The 19,656-nt window shown below is 40.7% G+C and overlaps 1 protein-coding gene across 3 annotated transcripts in view; it reads left to right on the top strand.

The window, feature by feature from the left end:
* FSIP1 (fibrous sheath interacting protein 1) overlaps positions 1-19,656 on the top strand; it is a 221,863-nt gene that overhangs the window by 49,367 nt on the left and 152,840 nt on the right. For all 3 annotated transcript variants that reach the window (XM_045823146.1, XM_045823147.1, XM_045823145.1), the window contains exon 9: positions 13,546-13,704. In XM_045823146.1, coding sequence (XP_045679102.1) covers positions 13,546-13,704 — 159 coding nt within the window. The remainder of the gene's footprint in view (positions 1-13,545; positions 13,705-19,656) is intronic.

Genomic DNA, 19,656 nt, shown 5'->3' with positions numbered 1-19,656 from the left:
CAATAGTAAATGGAATTTTCCCTAGTTTCTGTTTCTAATGTTTCATTGTTGATGTGCAAAAATGCCCTCTATTTCTGAATATTGACTTTGAATCCCACTATTTTGCCAAATTCACTTATTAGGCCGAGTAGTTTTTGGTGGAGACTATAGGGTTTTCCATGGGCACTATTATGTTGTCTGCAAACAATGACAATTCTACTTCCTCCTCTCCAATTTTGATGTTTCTTTTTCTTGTCTGATTGCTGTAGCTAGAACTCCTAGTACTATGTTAAATAAGAGTGGGGAAAGTAGACCCTCTTGTCTTGTTCCTGAGCTTAAGGGGAAAGCTTTTAGTTTTTGTCTGTGGCTTTTATTATGTTGAGGTGTGTGCCTCTAATCCCATTTGTTGAGTGTTTTAATCATAACTGGGTGCCCGATATTATCAAATGTTTTTGATAAAATACAGTGTCTGTTGATATGATCATGTGATTTTGTCTTTCATTTTGTTTATGTGGTATATTATGTTTATTGATTTGCAAATATGATACCATCCTTACATTCCTGGGATGAATTCCACTCGATCATTGTGTATGATCTTTTTACTGTATTGCTGGGTCTGGATTGCAAATATTTTGTTGAGGATTTTAGCATCTATGTTCATCAGAGATACTGGCCTGTAGTTTTCTTTCTTTGTTGTGTCTTTACTTTGCTTTGGAACTATGATGATACTGGCCTTGTACAAAGAGTTTTGGAATCTTTCCTCTTCTTTAACTTTTTGGAATAGTTCTAGAAGGATAGGAGTTAGTTCTTCCTTAAATGTTTGGTAAAATTCACCTGTGAAGCCACTGGTCCAGGACTTTTGTGTCCAGGAGTTTTTGATTGCTGCTTCAATTTCACTATTTGTTACTATCTGTTGAGGCTTTCTGCTTCTCCCTGATTCAATTTTGGAAGATTATATGTTTCTAGAAATTTTTCCATTTGTCCAGGTTGTCCAGTTTCCTGGCATACAGTTGTTCATAGTAATTTCTTACAATCCTTTGCATTTCTGTGGTATCCTCTTTCATTTCTGATTTTGTTTATTTGGGTCCTTTTTTTTTTTTCTTGACGAGTCTGTTTAAAGGTTTGTTAATTTGTCTTTTCAAAGAACCAGCTCCTGGATGTATCAATCCTTTGAATTGTTCTTTTAGTTAATATGTCATTTAATTCTGTTCTGATCTTGATTATTTCCTTCTTTCTACTTTCTCTGAGCTTTGTTTTGTTGTTGTTCCACTAGTTCTTGTAGATGTAGTGTTAGGTTATTTTTTTGAGATTTTTCTGTCATTTTTAGATAGGCTTGTATTGCTATGAACTTCTGTCTCAGGACTGCCTTCACTGTATCCCACAGGATTTGGGTTGTTGTGCGTTCATTTTCATGTGATTCCAGACACTTTGATTTCTTCTTGATCTCATTGTTAACCCATTCATTATTTAATAGCATGTTATTCAGTCTCCAGGTATTTGAATGTTTTTCAGTTTTTTCCATGAGGTTGGTTTGTAGTTTCAAGCCATTGTGATCTGAGAAAATGTTTGAGATGACTTCAGTTTTCTTGAATTTGTTGAGGCTTGTTTGGTGCCCTACCATGTGCTCTGTCTTTGAAATGTTCCATGTGCATTTGAAAAGAATGCATATTTTGCCTCTTTGGGGTGAAAGGTACTGTGTGTATCAATTGTATCTATTAGATCTAGAGTGTTGTTCAGTGCCACAATATCCTTGTTGATTCTTTGTTTGGAAGATCTATCCATTGTTGACAGTGGGTTGTTAACATGTCCTATAATGACTGTGCTGTTGTCCATATCTTTCTTGAAGTCCTCTATGATTTTCCTTATGTATTGAGGTACTCCAGTATTAGGTGCATATATGTTTATAAGGGTTATATCTTCTTGATGGCCTACTCCCGTATTATGTGGTGGCCTTCTTTGTCTCTTTTTATGGCCTTGTTTTGAAGTCTATTTTGTCTCATGTAAGTATTGCTGCTGCAGCTTTTTTATTTTCATGTCTGTTTGGGATTTTTTTTTTTCCCATCCCATCACTTTGTGTAGATCTTTTGTTCTGAGGTGGGTCTCTTATACACAGCTTATGTATGGGTCATGTTTTCTTATCCATTCAGCTACCCTGTGTCTTTTGATTGCAGCATTTAATCCATTTACATTTAAGGTTATTATTGATAGATACTTATTCATCGCCATTCTTTCCCTTTGTACCTGTGTTCCTCTCTCTCTCTCTCTTTCTTCTTTTTATAGCAATCTTTAGCAGCTCTTACAGTGCTGACTTAGTGGAGACGTATTCTTTTAGCCTTTTTTTTTTTTTGGTCTGGGTAGCTCTTTATTTTGCTTTCCATTTTAAATGAGAACCTTGCTGGGTACAGTAGTCTTGGTTGCAGGCCTTTGCTTTTCATTACTTGGAATATTCCATTGTGGCTGAAAGAGAAAATAAATGCACAGGCAACAGCAATCCTGTGGAGAAAAAGGGGACAGCATGGCTACTCTCTCAAGGGGAGAGTGTCTATGAATGCCTCAGCCACTCTCTCAAGAGGAGAGCGCCCCGACCCTTGCCTAGACAGGCTTTTATTATTTTTCTCGGGTCTTACATCAGGGAAAGATTTATTATCTATTACATAGAATATTGTTGTCTACATTTTAGGTATAATCAAGGAAATGAAAATAATATGTAGAGGGGAATGGCGGCGAGCTGATTAGCTCTGTCCTTGGTGAATTTACACAGGCTTTGGAAATTACCTTGAAGATAGACAATACATATTTGTTGTTTTAGACCAGGGTGATGGAGTTTTAGCAAGAGCAAGCCATAACAGTCAGTATGCATTTTCTAGGCCTGATTCCCACGGGAAAATTTGGTTTGAAGGTCTGGCTCCTGCCTACCACTTTGCTTCTGTAGGTTTTCCATAGAGAGCTGAGTCACATTTGCTAGACTAAAATAAACCGGTCCCCTATATTCCTTGCCATTCCCTTGTGGCTTGTGGTGTTTCTGTTGAGAAATCATCTGATAGCCTAATCAGAGCTTCCTTGTATGTTACTAGCTGTTTCTCCCTCGCTGCCTGTAAGATTTTCTCTTTGTCTTTAAAATTTGTCATTTTAATCATGATGGGTCGTGGAATGGGCCTTTTTGGGTTCATTGTGATTGGGAACTTCTGTGCTTCCTGCACTTGTGTGACTTTTTCCCTTACCAAGTTAGAGGAGTTTTTTGTCATTATTTTTTCAAACAGGTTTTCTATCCCTTGCTCCTCTGATATTCCTACAATGCAAATGTTGTTACATTTCATGTTGTCCTGAATCTCCCTTAAACTATCTTTGTTCTTTTTGAGAAAAGACATGAGTCTTTTTTCTGTATTGTTACTCTGGGTATTTCTTTCTACTTTGTCTTCCAGCTCACTGATGGGTCCTCTGCTTCATTTAGCCTGCTTTTAATTCCTTCTGGTTTACTTTTCTTTTCTGATATTGTATTCTTCAAATCTTCCTGGTTCTTATTTATAGTTTCTATGTCCCTTTTAATCCTGATGTAGTTCCCACTAAGTTCCTTGTAGCTCTTATAAAGTTCCTTGTAGTTCTCACTGAGTTCCTCGAGCATCTTTTTAACCATTGTTTTGAATTCTATGTCAGATAGATTGCTTGCCTCAATTTTATTTAGCCCATTTTCTGGGTATTCCTCCTTTCCTTTCAGTTGTGGGTTATTTCTTTGTCTTCCCAATTGAGGTAACTCTTTTTGTTTGTTTCTGCATCTCAGGTCACCCTGCTTTGCCTGCTTGTCTTTGTGGGGTGGATTTCTGTGGTAGGAGTTCTGTAGGGCTCAGTGGTGCAGTCTCTTTGGTCTTCTGATTCGTATCCTCTCGGGTTGCCCCTTATTCAGTTAATGTGGACTCTCTTGTACTTGGGCTTTGATTATTGATGGCTCATTCATTGGTGGGTTTTTCCCTTCAGCTGGCTGACTGGGAGTCACTACCACTGCCATGTCTTATACTGTTGTACAGGTGCTGGTTAACAAGGCAATACTATCCAGAAAATCAAACCCACACCAGGAAAAATATCCCCCTACCACATCAGCAATATCAACAGCTATTGAGCAAAGAGTAATAAAGGTGGAGAGAGATTAAGATAGTTCAATATAGGAAAAAGGGAACACGTGATGACTACAGGAGAGACAAATGGCTTTGACTGGAAAGAAGGAGGAGAAATAGTAAGAGTAGGGAATAAAAACAAGGTAAAGAAAGGGAGAAAATAAAATTTAAAAAATTTACTTCTGTTTTTCAGAAGTAAAACAGGGAAGTCAATGGTAGAATAGAATAAGAAAAGGGAAGACTATGAGGGTTGAAATAAAATTAAGAAAGTAGTAAACCAAAAGGAACAAAATTGCAGGAGAACCACAACAGGGTCAATAACAATGGTAGCTGAGCAAAGATTGATAAAGGTGGAAAGAGAATAAGAATATTATACAAAAGAAAGAAGAGAATATGAGATATCTCCATAAAGAAAAAATATTTTGAGGGGCTAAAGGGAGGGGAAATAATAAGAATAAGGACTAGAATTAAGGCTAACAAAGGGGAACAAATACAATTCCAAATGCAGATAAGCAAGGACGGGAGGAAGGCAAACTGGAGTAAGATAAAGGGAAAGTAATTTATGAGATTTTAAATTAAAAAAAATGAACAAATAGGAATACAGTTGAAGAACAGCAATAATCATAATATCCATGCCAAATAAGCCACAATTTATAAGGATGGAAAGAAAATAAGAATATTATAAGAAGGAAAATGAATGGAAGCTGACTAAAGGAAGGAAGAATGATTTTGAGAGGACAGAGGGAGGAGAAATAGTAAGAGTAAGGAATAGGAACAAGGCGTAGCATGGGGGAAATAAATTTTACAACAAAAATAAGGAAGGGCAGGAATAAGGCAAAATAAAGTAAGACAAGGGAAGGGTACAATGTGAGATTTGAAATGAAAATAAGATAAAAATAATACAAAAATCTAAGTAAAAAGAATACAAAATAAAAGACAAAATAATCAATTAGTTGGAATACAATTGAGGCAAAAGAAGAAATATTAAAAGGCTATGTGAAAGAAAGAAAAAGCAAATTCTGAAGAAGAATGAGGTGGAATTCATCTCAGCAGAGTTTGGTGTTTGCTTTCTGATTTCTCTTTCTGGATCCACCTCCAGTTTTTTATCAGCTCAAGGTCCAGGGTGGGTAATCCAAGTTCTGGCAGCACCACCTGCATCACCTTCACCTGCCTCTAGAGGTGGCTTCTGTTGTGAACTGGAGGGTGGGACTCCTGGGTCTCCCCTGGGAGGCACTGTTCAGTCTTCTGGGAAAATTGTAGGTGTGTCTCACTGCCCATCTTGGTCTATCCCAGTTTATTTCCAATAATGTATAGTTTCTGGTGAACTTGCTGTCCATTTCAAGGGAAGGGCCAGTCTGTGTAAGAGGGTCAGCTCTTTCTTGCTTGCAGCATCTTTCCTGCAAGGTGCTTACGGCAGTTTTGTGTGGAAGCCAAGGCTGGGCTGGGCCCTGATTCTCCCATTGCTGCACTGATTTCTCATCTTCCTGCATTGCTGGCCTCAGTGGAATAGGGCCCTAGGAACCAGTGTATTTTGTCTTCCTGAAAGAAGTTCAAAATGGGCCCTTTAGGTATTTCTCTTTCTGTCTTTCTTTTGCAGATAAGTACCCTGCAGGGGGTTCTTGAGCCTGTCCTGCCTGCTTTGCCAGAACTTCCTGGTTGGTGGTGCTTGCCAACCTGCAGGAGGTGGGGCTGGGTGTGTCCTTCTCTTCCTGGAGGTTTGATCTCTGCCTGGGAAGGGGGCTCTGTCTGGCTGTAAATAATCTCAGGTGCTCAACTCCTGCCCATCCAGTTCCCAGCCCACTGCCCTCACTGCAGACACAGTCCTGAACTCTCCACTCTGCGCCGCCTCCAGCCTGCTGGCTGCCCTGGGCTGGGACCAAGAAATCCCCTCACAGTGAGACCTTTCTGATCTCTCTGCCCAGCTGTATTCAGTGGGAGCAAACCATGCCCTAAGTCGTTTCCCCATGCTGGCAGGGTAGCTGCACACAGGGTCTCTGCCCAGCATGCCTTAGCTCCCCTTTTAAAAAGTCTCTCTGGGCACTCCCACTGCTGCATGAGTCACTGTCTGGCTTTCTACACACACCCCCTCTCCAAAAAGCCAAAAGTCTCTCACATTCACAGCTGGCGGCAGCCTGCCTCCATCTGACTCAGGTGCAGATAGAGTCCCTCTCTCTCTGGCACTCTCCCAGTTGGTGTTTGCTGCTGCAGCTATGCATGTGCCACTTGCTCTGTGTGTGTTTGTATATATATATGTGTAGCCTGGACCTCCTGACTTTGTGTATCCAAGTCACTCCCGGTCTGGGTCTGGGGGTTCCCTCCCTGGGAGCTACACATATGTGAGGTATCTCCCCTTCAACCTATAAAATCTTGCTGTCCGTTGTGAAGCGTCTTCTGAACTCCTTGGCTTCCAAACTTCATATCAGCTGAGATTCTGCCAAATGTTCAATTTATTTGTTGGAAGATCAGCCAAGTATCCAAGTTGGTGGCAAGCACAAGTGGACTCAGCTTCCATCTACAGGGCTGCTATCTTTTCCCATTATTGACTTTCAAAGGATTATTTTGTCATAGGAGTTACTGCACACTGGTTATCACAGTAATAACCTCTGCCTGTGATATAATGGGCTTAGTCATTGATGACATATAATGTGTTTTTCTGTATTTTTTTACTTAGACATTTCTTACTAACCCTAAATTGGCTCCATATTTCAGTGTAGTCTTCAGTAATCCTAAAGAACACTGTCCTGCTCCTGCCCAGTTAACATGGAGCATATAGTTCCCTGATGAGTCTAGGGGGAGGGAGCATAGAGTGCGTCTAAGGACAGCATGAGATCCAGGGTGCAAATGCCAGTATTTATAGGGCCTGGGCAGGTCACATGAGGAGTGTCACTGCTCAACATTTACACTTATTTGTATACTACACTGAGAGCAATGCTCTTTACTTCTACAAAGAAACACACTCTCCTGTGTTCCTTGAAGCTCTTAGCCCTGTCTTCTAGTTTTTATTTTCTTATGTTTAATAGAGACGTGATGTAGTGAATGGCTACTGGCACCCTGCCCAGATCCATTTAACCTTGAGCTTGTCTGTGCGTCCACCTGACTGCCCTGTTCCAAGGGTGCACAGCTGCCCCCTTCCCTGGAGCATTGTCCTGGCTGAAGTGGGAACTGAACAACCCATTACAGCACCCCCTCCCCAACCCCATTCTCTCACTCGAGATGAGGTTAGCTCTGTGGTGCATGTGTCCTCCCGAGCTTCCCCGGGGGTCAGCTGGTCTTCAGCTTGCTTGGCTTTGTTTCCTTGGCCTAACCTGCTTCTCTAGCTGGCATCCCCTTCTTGCCATAAGTCACTGGAACAAGAATTGCTGCCTCGGGTTCTGTATCTAGGGAACCCAGCTGAAGACCTGTAGGCTCTGAGGATGATTTTGCTGTAGATACAGAAGCAGAGTGTGTGCAGCAATCGCTGTGACCACTGGGGGACGGCTGGCCAGTCCGTGGGAGCTGGCACTTGGCACCAACTGGTTGCTGCTGTGTGGAAATCCCAGCCAGGGCCACCTGGGTCCTCTAACATGTCAAGAGATGCTGGAAATGCAGATTTTTAAAATGGGAAACATTCCTCTTTTTAAAATGTTAACAACTAATTCCATTAAAAAAATTCTGTATGGGCAAAGGCAGTCACTACCCCAAATCCATGAAACATAACGGACTCCAGGCTCAAAAATCTTTTCCAAAATGGTGAAGGCTCATTGAGGGCTGTGTGAAGGAATGTACTAAGGTATTGCTTGAATGAATAAAGACTTTTTTTTTCCAGTTACAAGAAATCCAGGTGTGAGCAGCTAGCATCTTTTTCTCTTCCTGCTCCACATTCTTAGTATGGTTTTGCTTTTAGTTTTGTAAGATTGCTGCTGTATCTATAGGTAATGTGTCCATTTTCAGATAGAAAGAAAGATGGAGGGTTTGGGGCCAAAGAGACACTCCTCTGAGGCTTTGCCTTTTCGTTTGGGAAGGTATGGTGTCCCCAGGACTTCTACCTGCTTGTCACTGGCCCAACTTTGTCATCTAGCTATTCATTTCCCATGTTGCTGCGAGTGAGACCGAGGATTCAGTTATCCCAGTTTCTCATTTTTGTAGCAGAGGAAGACAAGGAAGAGGAAAACTGGAAAAACGGACCAGGTCGGTCAGTGTGTGAGTGTCTATCACAAATGGGTATGGAACCTTCTGGGTCTCCCTGCCGGGTCTTACATTTTTCTCATAATCTTCATCTTCTTTTGTCATTTTGTTCATAGGAGGTCATTTTATAGTTTTGCAAGTTGGGTTTCAATCATGTCTATTCTTCTATTTAGTTAATTAGTCTTTTTTGAGATTGTTGTTATTTTACAGTTTTTAAAACTATTTGCTGAGAGTTTTTTCCTTCAAGCCCTCTGAGGAGAGAGAGGGTTCTGTCTTATTCTCTGGCATGGGCGATAGTCATTTGGTACTGTAAAGCCATGAGATTCTATGAAGTCAGACAGAGGGTGGCACACGTGGGAACAGACCCAGAGGTGGGTCTGTGAAGTCAGCAGGGTGGTTGCAGGAGCACTTTGAGGAGGGGACCTGTTCACTGTATTCTCAAACTGTACCAAACTTCTTGCCATCCCTTAAATTTGCTGTATTCCCTCAAACTTCTGTGTGTCCTTTTCTTTATGGAGTGCCCCACCGCTTCATCTTTGAGAAACGCTATGCGACTGAAAGAGGATGACTAAGATGATAATTTTATTTGTATTCCCCAGAGCTCTAGCCCTCAGGTTGTTCTTTATAGTGGCATGTTTAATTGTGTGGATGTAATATTCTCTTGAATCTCTGTGGGATACTTAGAATTTTTAAGAGATTTTCTCCTGTGGTAGGAACTCACGCTTATAGCTAATGGAGCTCTACAAAGCCAGACGCCTCTACTGCCACCCACCCAGCAAAATGGGTTTTACATCAGATCTCCAATGACAACTAAATCAGTGCTGAATGGGTGAGTCTGGTTGTGGACTCTTGGTTGCTAGCCCGAGCCCTAGCTGTAAGGGAAGAACATTTTCTAGGCTCTGTCCTAGGGAGGCAAGCTCCTAAAAGCTAGAAATTTCCACACATAGCCAGGGTGTCTAGAAGGTGCTAGACAGACAGAAAAACATGCTAACATCTTGTACATGTTACATATAATTTTCTTTTGTAACTGCATAGTGAATGAAACATTTAAATTTCTGTTGAATTTAATCTGACATTTTTTAACCTCCAGTGTCATTTAAAAAGAATTCCATTCAGACAAGAATTTAAAATTTATTAACCAGTATTTAGTCATTGTGATTCTATAAGTTCAGTTTTTTGGTTATTCTTTATCCTCATTTAAATCATACAATATTTATATCACTTGTATTTAGGAAAAATTAACCAAAGTTTCTTATTTGTGAATAACTAGATAATATTATTTAAAAAATAACTGTATGACTTTCATATGCCAAGTATATTTAAAATGTTAATTACTATCATATTCTTGTATGGATATACTAAAATCTACTCATTCTGTCCTTATTTTTAGACATTTAGGCTTTTTGCCTATACTCTTTATTATAAATAACTTGGCAAAAAATGTATTAGTGTTCTGGGTTTCAAGAAACAGAGATAGACTTGGGTTAAAAAAACAGAAACTGAATTTATTGGGAGACTTAGTAGTTCACAGACTCAGTGGGAGGTTTGGAGAGCCAAGTTTCTACACCACGCTATTATCAAAATAGCCAGAAACATGGCCATAGAAACTGCCCACAAACAGGCAGCTTAAGAGGTGAACCACAGTCACCAGACACTCCCACTGGATGATCACTTCTGCCACTTTCACTGCTACCCACACTGGACACTCACTGCCACTGCTGTCACCTTTAACCACTTCCCCCCTTTCCCTGCACCTTTGCAGGTCTCTTTCTCCCTCAAGAGTCAAGGTCCAGGGTATTCATTTTGGATTGGCTGAATCCAGGTCATTTGCTTATTTTCTTGATGCTGCTGGGTAAGGAGAAGGACCTATCTGGTGGGGATCTATCTACTACCAAGACTCACAGAGTGAACCTGCTCCCTAAGCAGGAAGGGAGATTGGATGCTGGGGCCAGGGGGAAACATAAGTCTTTCTGCATAATTATGTTGCATGTATTTCTTCTAGGAATCCATTCCTAGATTAAGAGTTACAAAACCAAAGTGTATGAAATTCTTAACCTTCTTTGCCCCACACCCGCTCGTTTATTCTAAGTGTGTTCTTCATGATGTTCTGTCCTTGTACTACATGCTTCCCTGTGTGACATCATCCATCCCCATGATCCAAGGGTTCAAGCCAGTATAGATATATGGGTGAGTTCAAAACACTTATTTCCAACCCACATCTCTCTCTTGAACCCCAGCAAGATCCAGCTGCCAGGTGAGGACTGACTGGATGATGCCCAGTGGGGTTCAAAAGCACCACCTTTTTTACTCCCTGCCTGTCATTGTGCCCTCCTCGCAGAGCACCTTATTAAAGGGACTGAAATTCTGGGGAAAAAAAAAGAACTTCATATATATACTTAACTAGCCAACATAATCTGTGGATATCCTAGGGACATCTGTGCAAATATCAAAAAGTCCCAAACAGAATATGTCACCCTTTTCAAACCTACTACAGCTGTGTTCTCTAATTTGGTTGGTATGATTATCATCCCCCTATTTAGTTTTTATCCTTAATCTTTCCTCCTCCCTTTACTCCTCCATCAGATTGTCTCCAATTCTGTAAATTCTACTTCCTAAGTTTCTCTGGAATCTGCCTTATGTTCTGCACTCCCAGGAAGCATTCCCTAGTTGAGACACTCATCACGTTTGTTATAGATTGTGGTTCTTCTGAACTGGGTTTCCCGTCTCCAGTCTTGCTCTCACCTGCTCCAGTTTTAAAGTGCATATTGCTTCTTTTGTTAAGATGTGATTAAGCTTGATTATTTCCACAGGAAGTCTTCTCCAACCACTTTGTCCCTTCCAGTCCGTCTAACAGAGGGTAGTTGACCCTCTCTGGTTCCCACGGTGTCCTGGGCGAACCTGTGAGCTTCATACCTTGTTAAAATATTCATCGCCAAGAGACTGAGAACTCCTTGAGGCAGAAACTTGTGAGATTTATATTGAATAACCCATTGTAATGCCTATGCACAGTAGACACTCAGTATGAGATTTTTTAAAGTATTTTTATTGATTATGCTATTATAGTTTTCCCAACTTTTTCTCCCTTTATCTCCCCTCCACCCTGCCCTTGAACCCTCCGGCATACTCTTTCTTAGTTCATGTCCATGGATTGTACATATAAGTTCTGAGTCCTCTGTTTCCTATGCCATTTTTATCTCTCCCTGTCTATTTTATGTCTACTAATTATGCTTCTTCTTCCCTGTACCCTTCCCCGCCTTTCCTCCCTTCCCACTGAAATCCCTCCGTGTGATCTCCATTCTGTGATTTTATTCCTGTCCTACTTGTTAGCTTAGTTTTCGTTTTTGTTGTTTTTTGTTTCTTTTAGGTTCAGTTGTTGATAGTTGTGAATTTGTTGTCATTTTACTGTTCATATTTTGATCTTCTTTTTCTTAGATAAGTCCCTTTAACATTTCATTTAATAAGGGTGTGGTGATGATGAACTCCTTTAACTTGACCTTATCTGGGAAGCACTTTATCTGCCCTTCCATTCTAAATGAAAGCTTTGCTGGATAGACTAATCTTGGATGTAGGTCCTTGCCTTTCATGACTTGGAATACTTCTTTGCATGCCCCTTCTTGCCTGTAAGGTTTCTTTTGAGAAATCAGCTGATAGCTGAATGGGCACACTTTTGTGAGTAACTCTTTCCTTCCCCCTTGCTTCTTTTAGGATTTTCTCTTTATGTTTAATCTTGGGTAACTTAATGATGATGTGCCTTGCTGTGTTCTACTTTGGGTCCAACTTCTTTGGGACTCTCTGGGCTTCCTGGACTTCCTGGAAGTCTATTTCCTTTGCCAGATTGGGGAAGTTCTCCTTCATTATTTGTTCAAATAAGTTTTCAGTTTCTTGCTATTGTTGTTCTTCTGGCACCCCTATAATTCAGATATTGGAATGTTTCAGGTTGTCCCAGAGGTTGGTAAGACTCTCTTCACTTTTTTTAATTCTCATTTCTTCATTCTGTTCCTGTTGGATGTTTATTTTTTCCTTTTGTTCCAAATCGTTGGTTTGAGTCCTGGTTTCTTTCCTGTCACTCTTGGTTCCCTGAATATTTTGCTTTATTTCATTTTGGGTATCTTTCATTTGTTTTTTCATTTTTTGACCAAGCTCAATCAGTTCTGTGAGTATTTGATTACCAGGGCTTTAAATTCTCCATCAGGTAGGTTGGCTATATCCTCATTGTTTAGCTCTCTTTCTGAGGTTATGCTCTGTTCTTTCATTTGGGCCATATTTCTTTGTCTTGGCGCACCTGAGAAGTTGTAAGGGGGCGGGGCCTTAGGAAGGCAACCCTCCCTGCTGTGGTGCTGCCTGTGGGGGAGGAGCCAGAGAGGGAACTGTGCAGCTTTCCTGCACGTCCCTAGTGCACTTCCTGTCTGACTTTAGTGTCAGACTGGGAGTTTCTCCTGCCACAGCAACTGCTGTATCAACTTTGAGTCTCAGTTTCCCCTTAAGTCAGCCCTGCCCACACAGCCCATGCAGCCCATGTTCACTCCGCAGACAGCACTTCTGCCAAGGTCTGCTGACTTGCCCTGGTTTTTCTCCACTGGCCAGCCTGCATGGTCTGCCGCTTTACCAGTCTGGTTGTTCTGATTGATCTTTCCTTTAATTCCTTGGTTGTCAGAGTTCCATGCAGTTTGATTTTCTGGCACTTCTGGTTGTTTAGTGATTTTAGGTTGGTCATTCTCCTCCTTTTGGTTGTGTGAGGAAGCGAAGGGTTTCTACCTAGGCCTCCATGTTGGCCAGAACTCCAGTATGAGATTTTTGAATGCATGTTATGAACGAGTCTTAACCTATTATGAAACTATAATGTTAGTTGAATGAGTTAGATAACCAATTAAGCTCGTAAAATCCAGACAACTGAGTTTATAGATCCTATGTTACTTTTTAGGAACAAATTTTGAAAATACCACATTCATTATAGGGTAAACATGATTTCTCCCTGTTCAACACATTGCAACCACTTTTTCAAGGTGGAGAAATGGGAATACAATGAGAACCAAACTGTAAGGCTAAGAGATTTTTTTCCACAGGGCAATAACACCACCAAGTGTAATTTATGAAGATACCTCACAAAGAGTGGGCAGATAATGAAACCATAAACTATTTAATTTTTTTCTTTTTCTATGCCAGTGTTAATTCTGTGCCTTTGTTTTCTTTTCTTTTTAAAATTTGTTTTTGTGAAGTCCTGTAGCAGTCTGAAAGGTACATTTTGGGAAAAAGGCAGCATGGGGATGATGTGGTACCTGTTGCTTCCTCCTAGGGTGATCCGTCTGGCTGGCTGGTCCCAGGCGAAGGATACACACTTGAAGCCACCCAGCACCAGCAGCTCGCTGAAATCGATGTAAAACTCCAAGAGCTCTCTGCAGCCTCCCTGACAATGCCTGGCTTTTCTCCAAGACTTGAAAATCAGAATGATCAGGTATATTAAACTCGAGTGCATGGACGATGTGGGTTTATGTGTGCTAAAGCTGGTTCACATTTGACAGTCTGCTTGTTAACTAAAGAGGTTTCTTTACAATTGCTTTTCATTCACTGACTACACCTGCAGTGACAGTAATTTTTTAAAAATTGTGTTTTATTGATTATGCTATTATAGTTAACATAATTCCCTGCCACCCTCCCAATTTCTACCCCCACCCAGCACCACCACTCACTTAGGTAATCCCTATACCATTGTTTATGCCCATGGGTTCATACATATAAGTTCTTTGGCTACTTTGTTTCCTATGCTGTACTTTACATTCCCATAGCTATTCAGTAACTACCTATCTGTACTTCTTAATCCCCTCACCTCTTCACCCATTCCCCCACACTCTCCTCCCATCTGGCAACCATCAAAATCCTTTCTGTATCCATGATTCTGTTTTTATTCTTGTTTGCTTAGTTTGTTTTTTAGATTCAATTGTTGATAGATAAGAATTTATTGCCATTTTATTGTTCATAGTTTTGATCTTCTCCTTTTTCTTAAATAAGACCCTTTAACATTCCATATAATAATGGTTTGCTGCTGATGAACAACTTTAGTTTTTTCTCGTCTGGGAAGCTCTTTATAGCTGCCCTTCAATTCTAAATGATATCTTGGCTGGGTAGAGCAATCTTGGCTGTAGTTCCCTGCTTTTTATGACTTTGAATATTTCTTGTCAGTCCCTTCTAGCCTGCAAAGTTTCTTTTGAGAAATCAGCTGACAGTCTGATCAGAACTCCCCTGGAGATAACTAATTTCTTTTCTCTTGCTGCTTTTAAGATTCTCTCTTTATCTTTAACCTTTGGCATTTTAATTATCATGTGTCTTGGAGTGAGGCTGTTTGCATCCATCTTGTTTGGGGCTCTCTGTGTTTCCTGGACTTGAATGTCTATTTCCTTCGCCAAATTAGGGAAGTTGTCTTTCATTATTTTTTTTCAAATAGATTTCTAATTTCTTGTTCTTTCTGTTCTCCTTTGGCACCCCTATAATGTGAATGTTGGAATGCTTGAAGTTGTTCCAGGGGCTGCTTACACTATCCTCATTTTCTTTATGAAAGATATTTTCTTTTTTTTATTGTTGTTCTATTATAGTTGTCCCAATTTTCCCCCATTATTCTCCCCTGTCCCCCTCACTCCCACAATCACCCTATTGTCTATGTCCGTGGTCATTATTATTCCTTGACTACAACCTTCCCCTTCTTTGTCACATTTATCCTCATCTTTTTTTGGATTCTTTTTTTTTTTCTTGTTGTTCTGGATGGTTGTTTTTTGGTTCATTATGTTCCAAATCATTGATTTGATTCTTACTTTCATTCACTCTGTTGTTGTTTCCCTGTAAATTGATCTTTACTTCAACTAGTATATCCTTTGTTTCTGAATAGATGTTTTTTATGCTGTTGAGGTCCTCACTTAAGTTCCTTGAGCATCCTTATAACCAGTGTTTTGAACTTTGCATTGAACAGATTACTTATCTCTCTTTTGTTTAGTCCTTTTCTGGAGTTTTGATCTGTTCTTTCATTTGGACCATGTTTCTTTGTCTCTTCATTTTGGCAATCTCCCTGTGTTTGTTGTTATGTATTAGGTAGAGCTGCTATGACTCTGTGTTTTGGTAGTGTGGCCTAATGTAGTCGATATCCTGTAGGGTCCAGTGACACTGCCTGCCTATCACCCAGGGGTACTTGAGGTGTGCCCTTTGTGTGGGCTGAGTACACCCTCCTCTTGTAGTTGAGCCTTGGTTGCTGTTGGCAGATCAATGGGAGGGATTTACTCAGGCCAGTGAGCAGAAGGACTAGCTGTGACCACTGACTACCAACCTCTGCCCTCCATGAAGGATCAGCTGTGCAGGGGCAGGGTGGTGCTCTGATGTGGTCTGTAGCTGTCCACTGGATGTACTGGCCCTGGGGTTTCCTGGGTGTTACAGGCCAAGGTCAGCCCCAACCTGTGTTTTGCCCAGGGCCACCCTGCCTGAGCTATAAAGCACTCTGAGATGATTGCTACTTGTGCTAGGCTTAGAGATTTCCAGGTGAAGCCAAACTGTGAATCTAGGCTGGCTGCTTCTAGAGCCATGACTGGGACCACTTAGGAAGAGGTACAGGGGCTGGGGGTTTACTGAGGCCAGCTGTTGCTTGTTTGATAGGATTTAGGAAGTTGTGAAGTAGGAGCCAAGACCACCCATTCATATAGAAAAGTCACGGTTAACAGTTTGAGTGGGCCCATAAATTGGGTGGGATAGAGTCTCAGGGGATCTCCAAGGCAGGGAAAACAATGTTAGCCAGGTTGATGGAGTCTCAGATGTGGCACTCACCTTGCTGGTGCTGTGGCTCTGTGTGGAGAAGGGCTCAGAAAAGGGACAAGGCCTCTGACTGCCTTTCTGTCTTAGAGAAAGCTGTCCCCAGCTCCTGCCTTGATGCCAGACACTTCAGTTCCTCCCTGTATGCCACTGGTGCCTTTCACACTGCTACCTTGGTGCTGGAGCTCAGAGGGAGTGAGTCTGAGTAGGTGAGTCCATGTGTGGGTTCTTTAAGGGGAACTGCTTGGGACTCCAGAAGTTTCTTTAACTGACTCAATCCCCAATGGTTTTTGTAGCCAGAAGTTGTGGGGACTTATCTTCCTGGTGCTGGAACCCTGAGCTGGGGGGCCTGATGTGGGGCTAGGAATCCACACTCCTGAGATATCCCTGCTGAATTTTTATCTGCCACATGTGGATGTGGGACCAGCCTTTTCCACATATCTGCCCCTTCTACCAGTCTGGACTTATGTGGTTTCTTTAATTCTTTAGTTGTCACACTTCCATTGAACTCTATTTCTGATGGTTCTGAGAGATGTTTGTTCTATAATTTATTTGTAATTTTGATGTGGTTGTGTGGGGAGGCAAACTGTGCTTAATTATGCCAGCATCTTGACTGGAAATTAGACATGATAGTAATTTCCATAAGTGTATTTTCCTTGGTGACTTCTACTCTCTATTCATTTTTATTTCATTTGGTAATACACTGGGATGGAGTTAGTGAGGAAATACTATTTTAATATTATTATTTCTTTATGATTTAAGCTAATTCTTAATCATGATCAGGAGAGAGGAGAGGGAAGAAAATTGTGATAGCACTAATTAGTCCTTTGAGAGCTATATTTCTCTTTATTCCTCTAGTTACAGGTATAAGCAATGGTAGCCACTTGTCCCTTATTCTGACACATTCTCCTAGCTCCTTTAATTTAACGTCACTGGGTTGAAGCAGTGAAGCTCACTAGGTTGATGACTGTCCTCTTATGAGGGTTTTGAAATGAATGTGTTTCCCCTTGTTATTTTGCTCTAATATTTTTTTTCAAAACAAGTAAAAAGGGTAGAAAAACAGAAGAATAATATCAGCTTTGGAAATGTAAAATTCTTTTTCTCCTTGCTGTATTTTAGTACTTCATGGCATCTAGTTTGGGGTCGAACAGTAGTTTTTACCTGAAGAGAAAATGGCTGGTCTTTTGTTATTTTAGTAACCTTCCACCAGTTTTGTAAACACCTTATCAAATCATTCGCTGTACAATCTTAGATGCATGTGATTTAATTTTAAAAGATTTAAATATCAATAGTGTATAGGCAATAATTCTGCTTTCTAGGGAATCTTTGTTCCAAGCTCTCAGTTGAAGGTCAGGGATTTCGCTTTGGGCAAGTTGAAACCACCTCAGGGGAAAAGAGCAGTGTTGAAACATCCTAAAAAAAGTTTGGTCGCTGGCAAACCTTTATGGAGCCACCTTAGCTTCCTCAGGTTCTGTGTCTAAGGGCCAGGCACAGCGGCTTCTGAGCCCTTTACACAGCAATCCTGGTGGTAGTGGAAACCACCAGTTTCGGGACTGGGGTCAGAGTTCTTGGAAAACAGAGAACTGGAATCTTTGTCTCCACCCAAATGTACTCCTGGCCATTGACTAATTATGTTGGTAGTTCGTTTGTGTTACTGGGTACCAGTTCTCAGAAGGAGGAGGCCAAGATGGGGCAATAAAATTGTTCAGGGTTATTCTTTGTTCTTTTCATGTTACTACCGATTTTTTTTTGTTATTGTTGTTAGATATCAAGGATAGCTGAGATCTGAAAGCTGAATAATGGTTCTAAAGATGGAAAATGTCTTTTTCGTGGCTGTCAAATGTTATTCTTGAAAGAGACACTGAGAATTTAGAGATTTGTTTAGCCATTAGGACTTTAAATAAAGCGTGGCAATGGCCAGACTCTGTCATCGTCATCTAAATCATATTTTTATAGTTCACATTTATGGTTCTGATAAAGTATTTAAAAATAATGAAAGGGAAACCAGTATATTGCTTATCTGTTACATACTGAGATTATATATTTTTATGTGGAACAACAAATTTTTAGAGGGAAAAGAAAAATCTGCATTTTGGGACTCCCACTGGGTGCAGAAACACAAATGTAGCATCCTAGTTGTTGAAAATAAATAATTCATGGTTCTTGCATGCAAAATAAAGAATACCTTTTGAGCTTTTGTTCAATTTCCTCTTGGCATTTTCTCATTTCTCATTTCAGCATTGCACATTGAATTTTCAAGCCAGAAATGCTAACTTGGAAAATTATTTTATGGCTATTATTTTTGGATTGGAACTCTTTTTGAATAAATACACTGAAAAGTATCTTGGATAAACCCAGCATTTCTATTCAGTTGATGAATGGGCTCCAATCTATTGCTGAACCACAAATATTCATAGTGAATGTTCACGTTATTTTTATCTCTTAACCCTTCTGCAGACCATTAACTCATCAGTAATTTTCCCCATGCTTCTGAAGAAAGAATGTCTTTTAAGTAAAATATAAATTTCTCTTTTTCAACAATGAATTCAACAAATATTAATCATGTGCTCACTGTGTGTGAGGAATTATAGGGCACTTAAAGATAAGTTAGGCAAATGTAGAACTGTAGAGTTAAAAGCTTCAAGTTCTGGCTCTTACTAGTTCTGAGGGCTTAGGAATTATTTAGAAACACTCCACACTCTAGTTTCCTCATAGTAATAAGAACAATACTATTTTTTAAAAGGGCAGATGAGTTAATGTATATACAGTGCTTAGCAGTGTCTGACACAGAATTCAACCAAGGATATAATAATAATAAAGACTTAAGGAATTTATTTCCTTATGGGAGGCACAGATTATACATAGATAACATAGGTTCACACAACAGAAGGCTATAAGCAAAGTATTGTGGTGGTTCAGAGTAGGGTGGCCGTAAAGGGTGTGTGTGTGTTGGGGGGGAGAGAGAGAGAGAGAGAGAGAGAGAGAGAGAGAGAGAGAGAGGGAGAGGGAGAGAGAGAGGGAGAGAGAGAGGGAGAGAGAGAGAGAGAGAGAGAGAGAGAGAGAGAGAGAGGGAGAGAGGGAGAGAGAGAGGGAGAGAGAGAGGGAGAGAGAGAGGGAGAGAGAGAGGGAGAGAGAGAGAGAGAGAACATATCCAGAAGGAATATCAAGAAAGTCTGTTTCTAAGTCTGTTTCTATAAGTGAGGGTCAGGGGGTGTGAGAGAAACTTGTGGATGAGGCAGAGGGTCCGAGGTCTAGGAGAAGACTGTCAGTGTACACTAGGAGGTGGAAAACTGGCGGCCTGCATGGCAGATTTGGCTCACAGGTGGGTTTTCTTTAGCCCATAGGGTTTATAATCTTTCTTTTTCCAGCCAACATTTAAAAATTGGGTGACTGCATATGAAAATTCAAATTTCTAGTTTTATCTGAGAAATTAGGAAACCTGGACACATTAGGCCTGAGTCCTTGCTTGGGCCACTACAGGACTGAGCTAAGTAGCAACTGCTGCTTTATGTGGAGTGAAAATTCTCTAGTTTGCTCCAGCGGCCACCACTTCAGATTGCAGTGCAGGCCCTGCATCCTGCTGCCTGCATTTATGTTGCTTGTCCAGCTCCTGCACAGG

This window comes from Phyllostomus hastatus, unplaced genomic scaffold (genome assembly GCF_019186645.2).
Source record: "Phyllostomus hastatus isolate PE091 unplaced genomic scaffold, TTU_PhHast_1.1 phas_scaffold_501, whole genome shotgun sequence".
NCBI classification, from domain to species: Eukaryota; Metazoa; Chordata; class Mammalia; order Chiroptera; family Phyllostomidae; genus Phyllostomus; species Phyllostomus hastatus.
The sequence above is the reverse complement of the archived record's forward strand: the minus strand, read 5'-3'. Positions and strand labels throughout refer to the sequence as shown.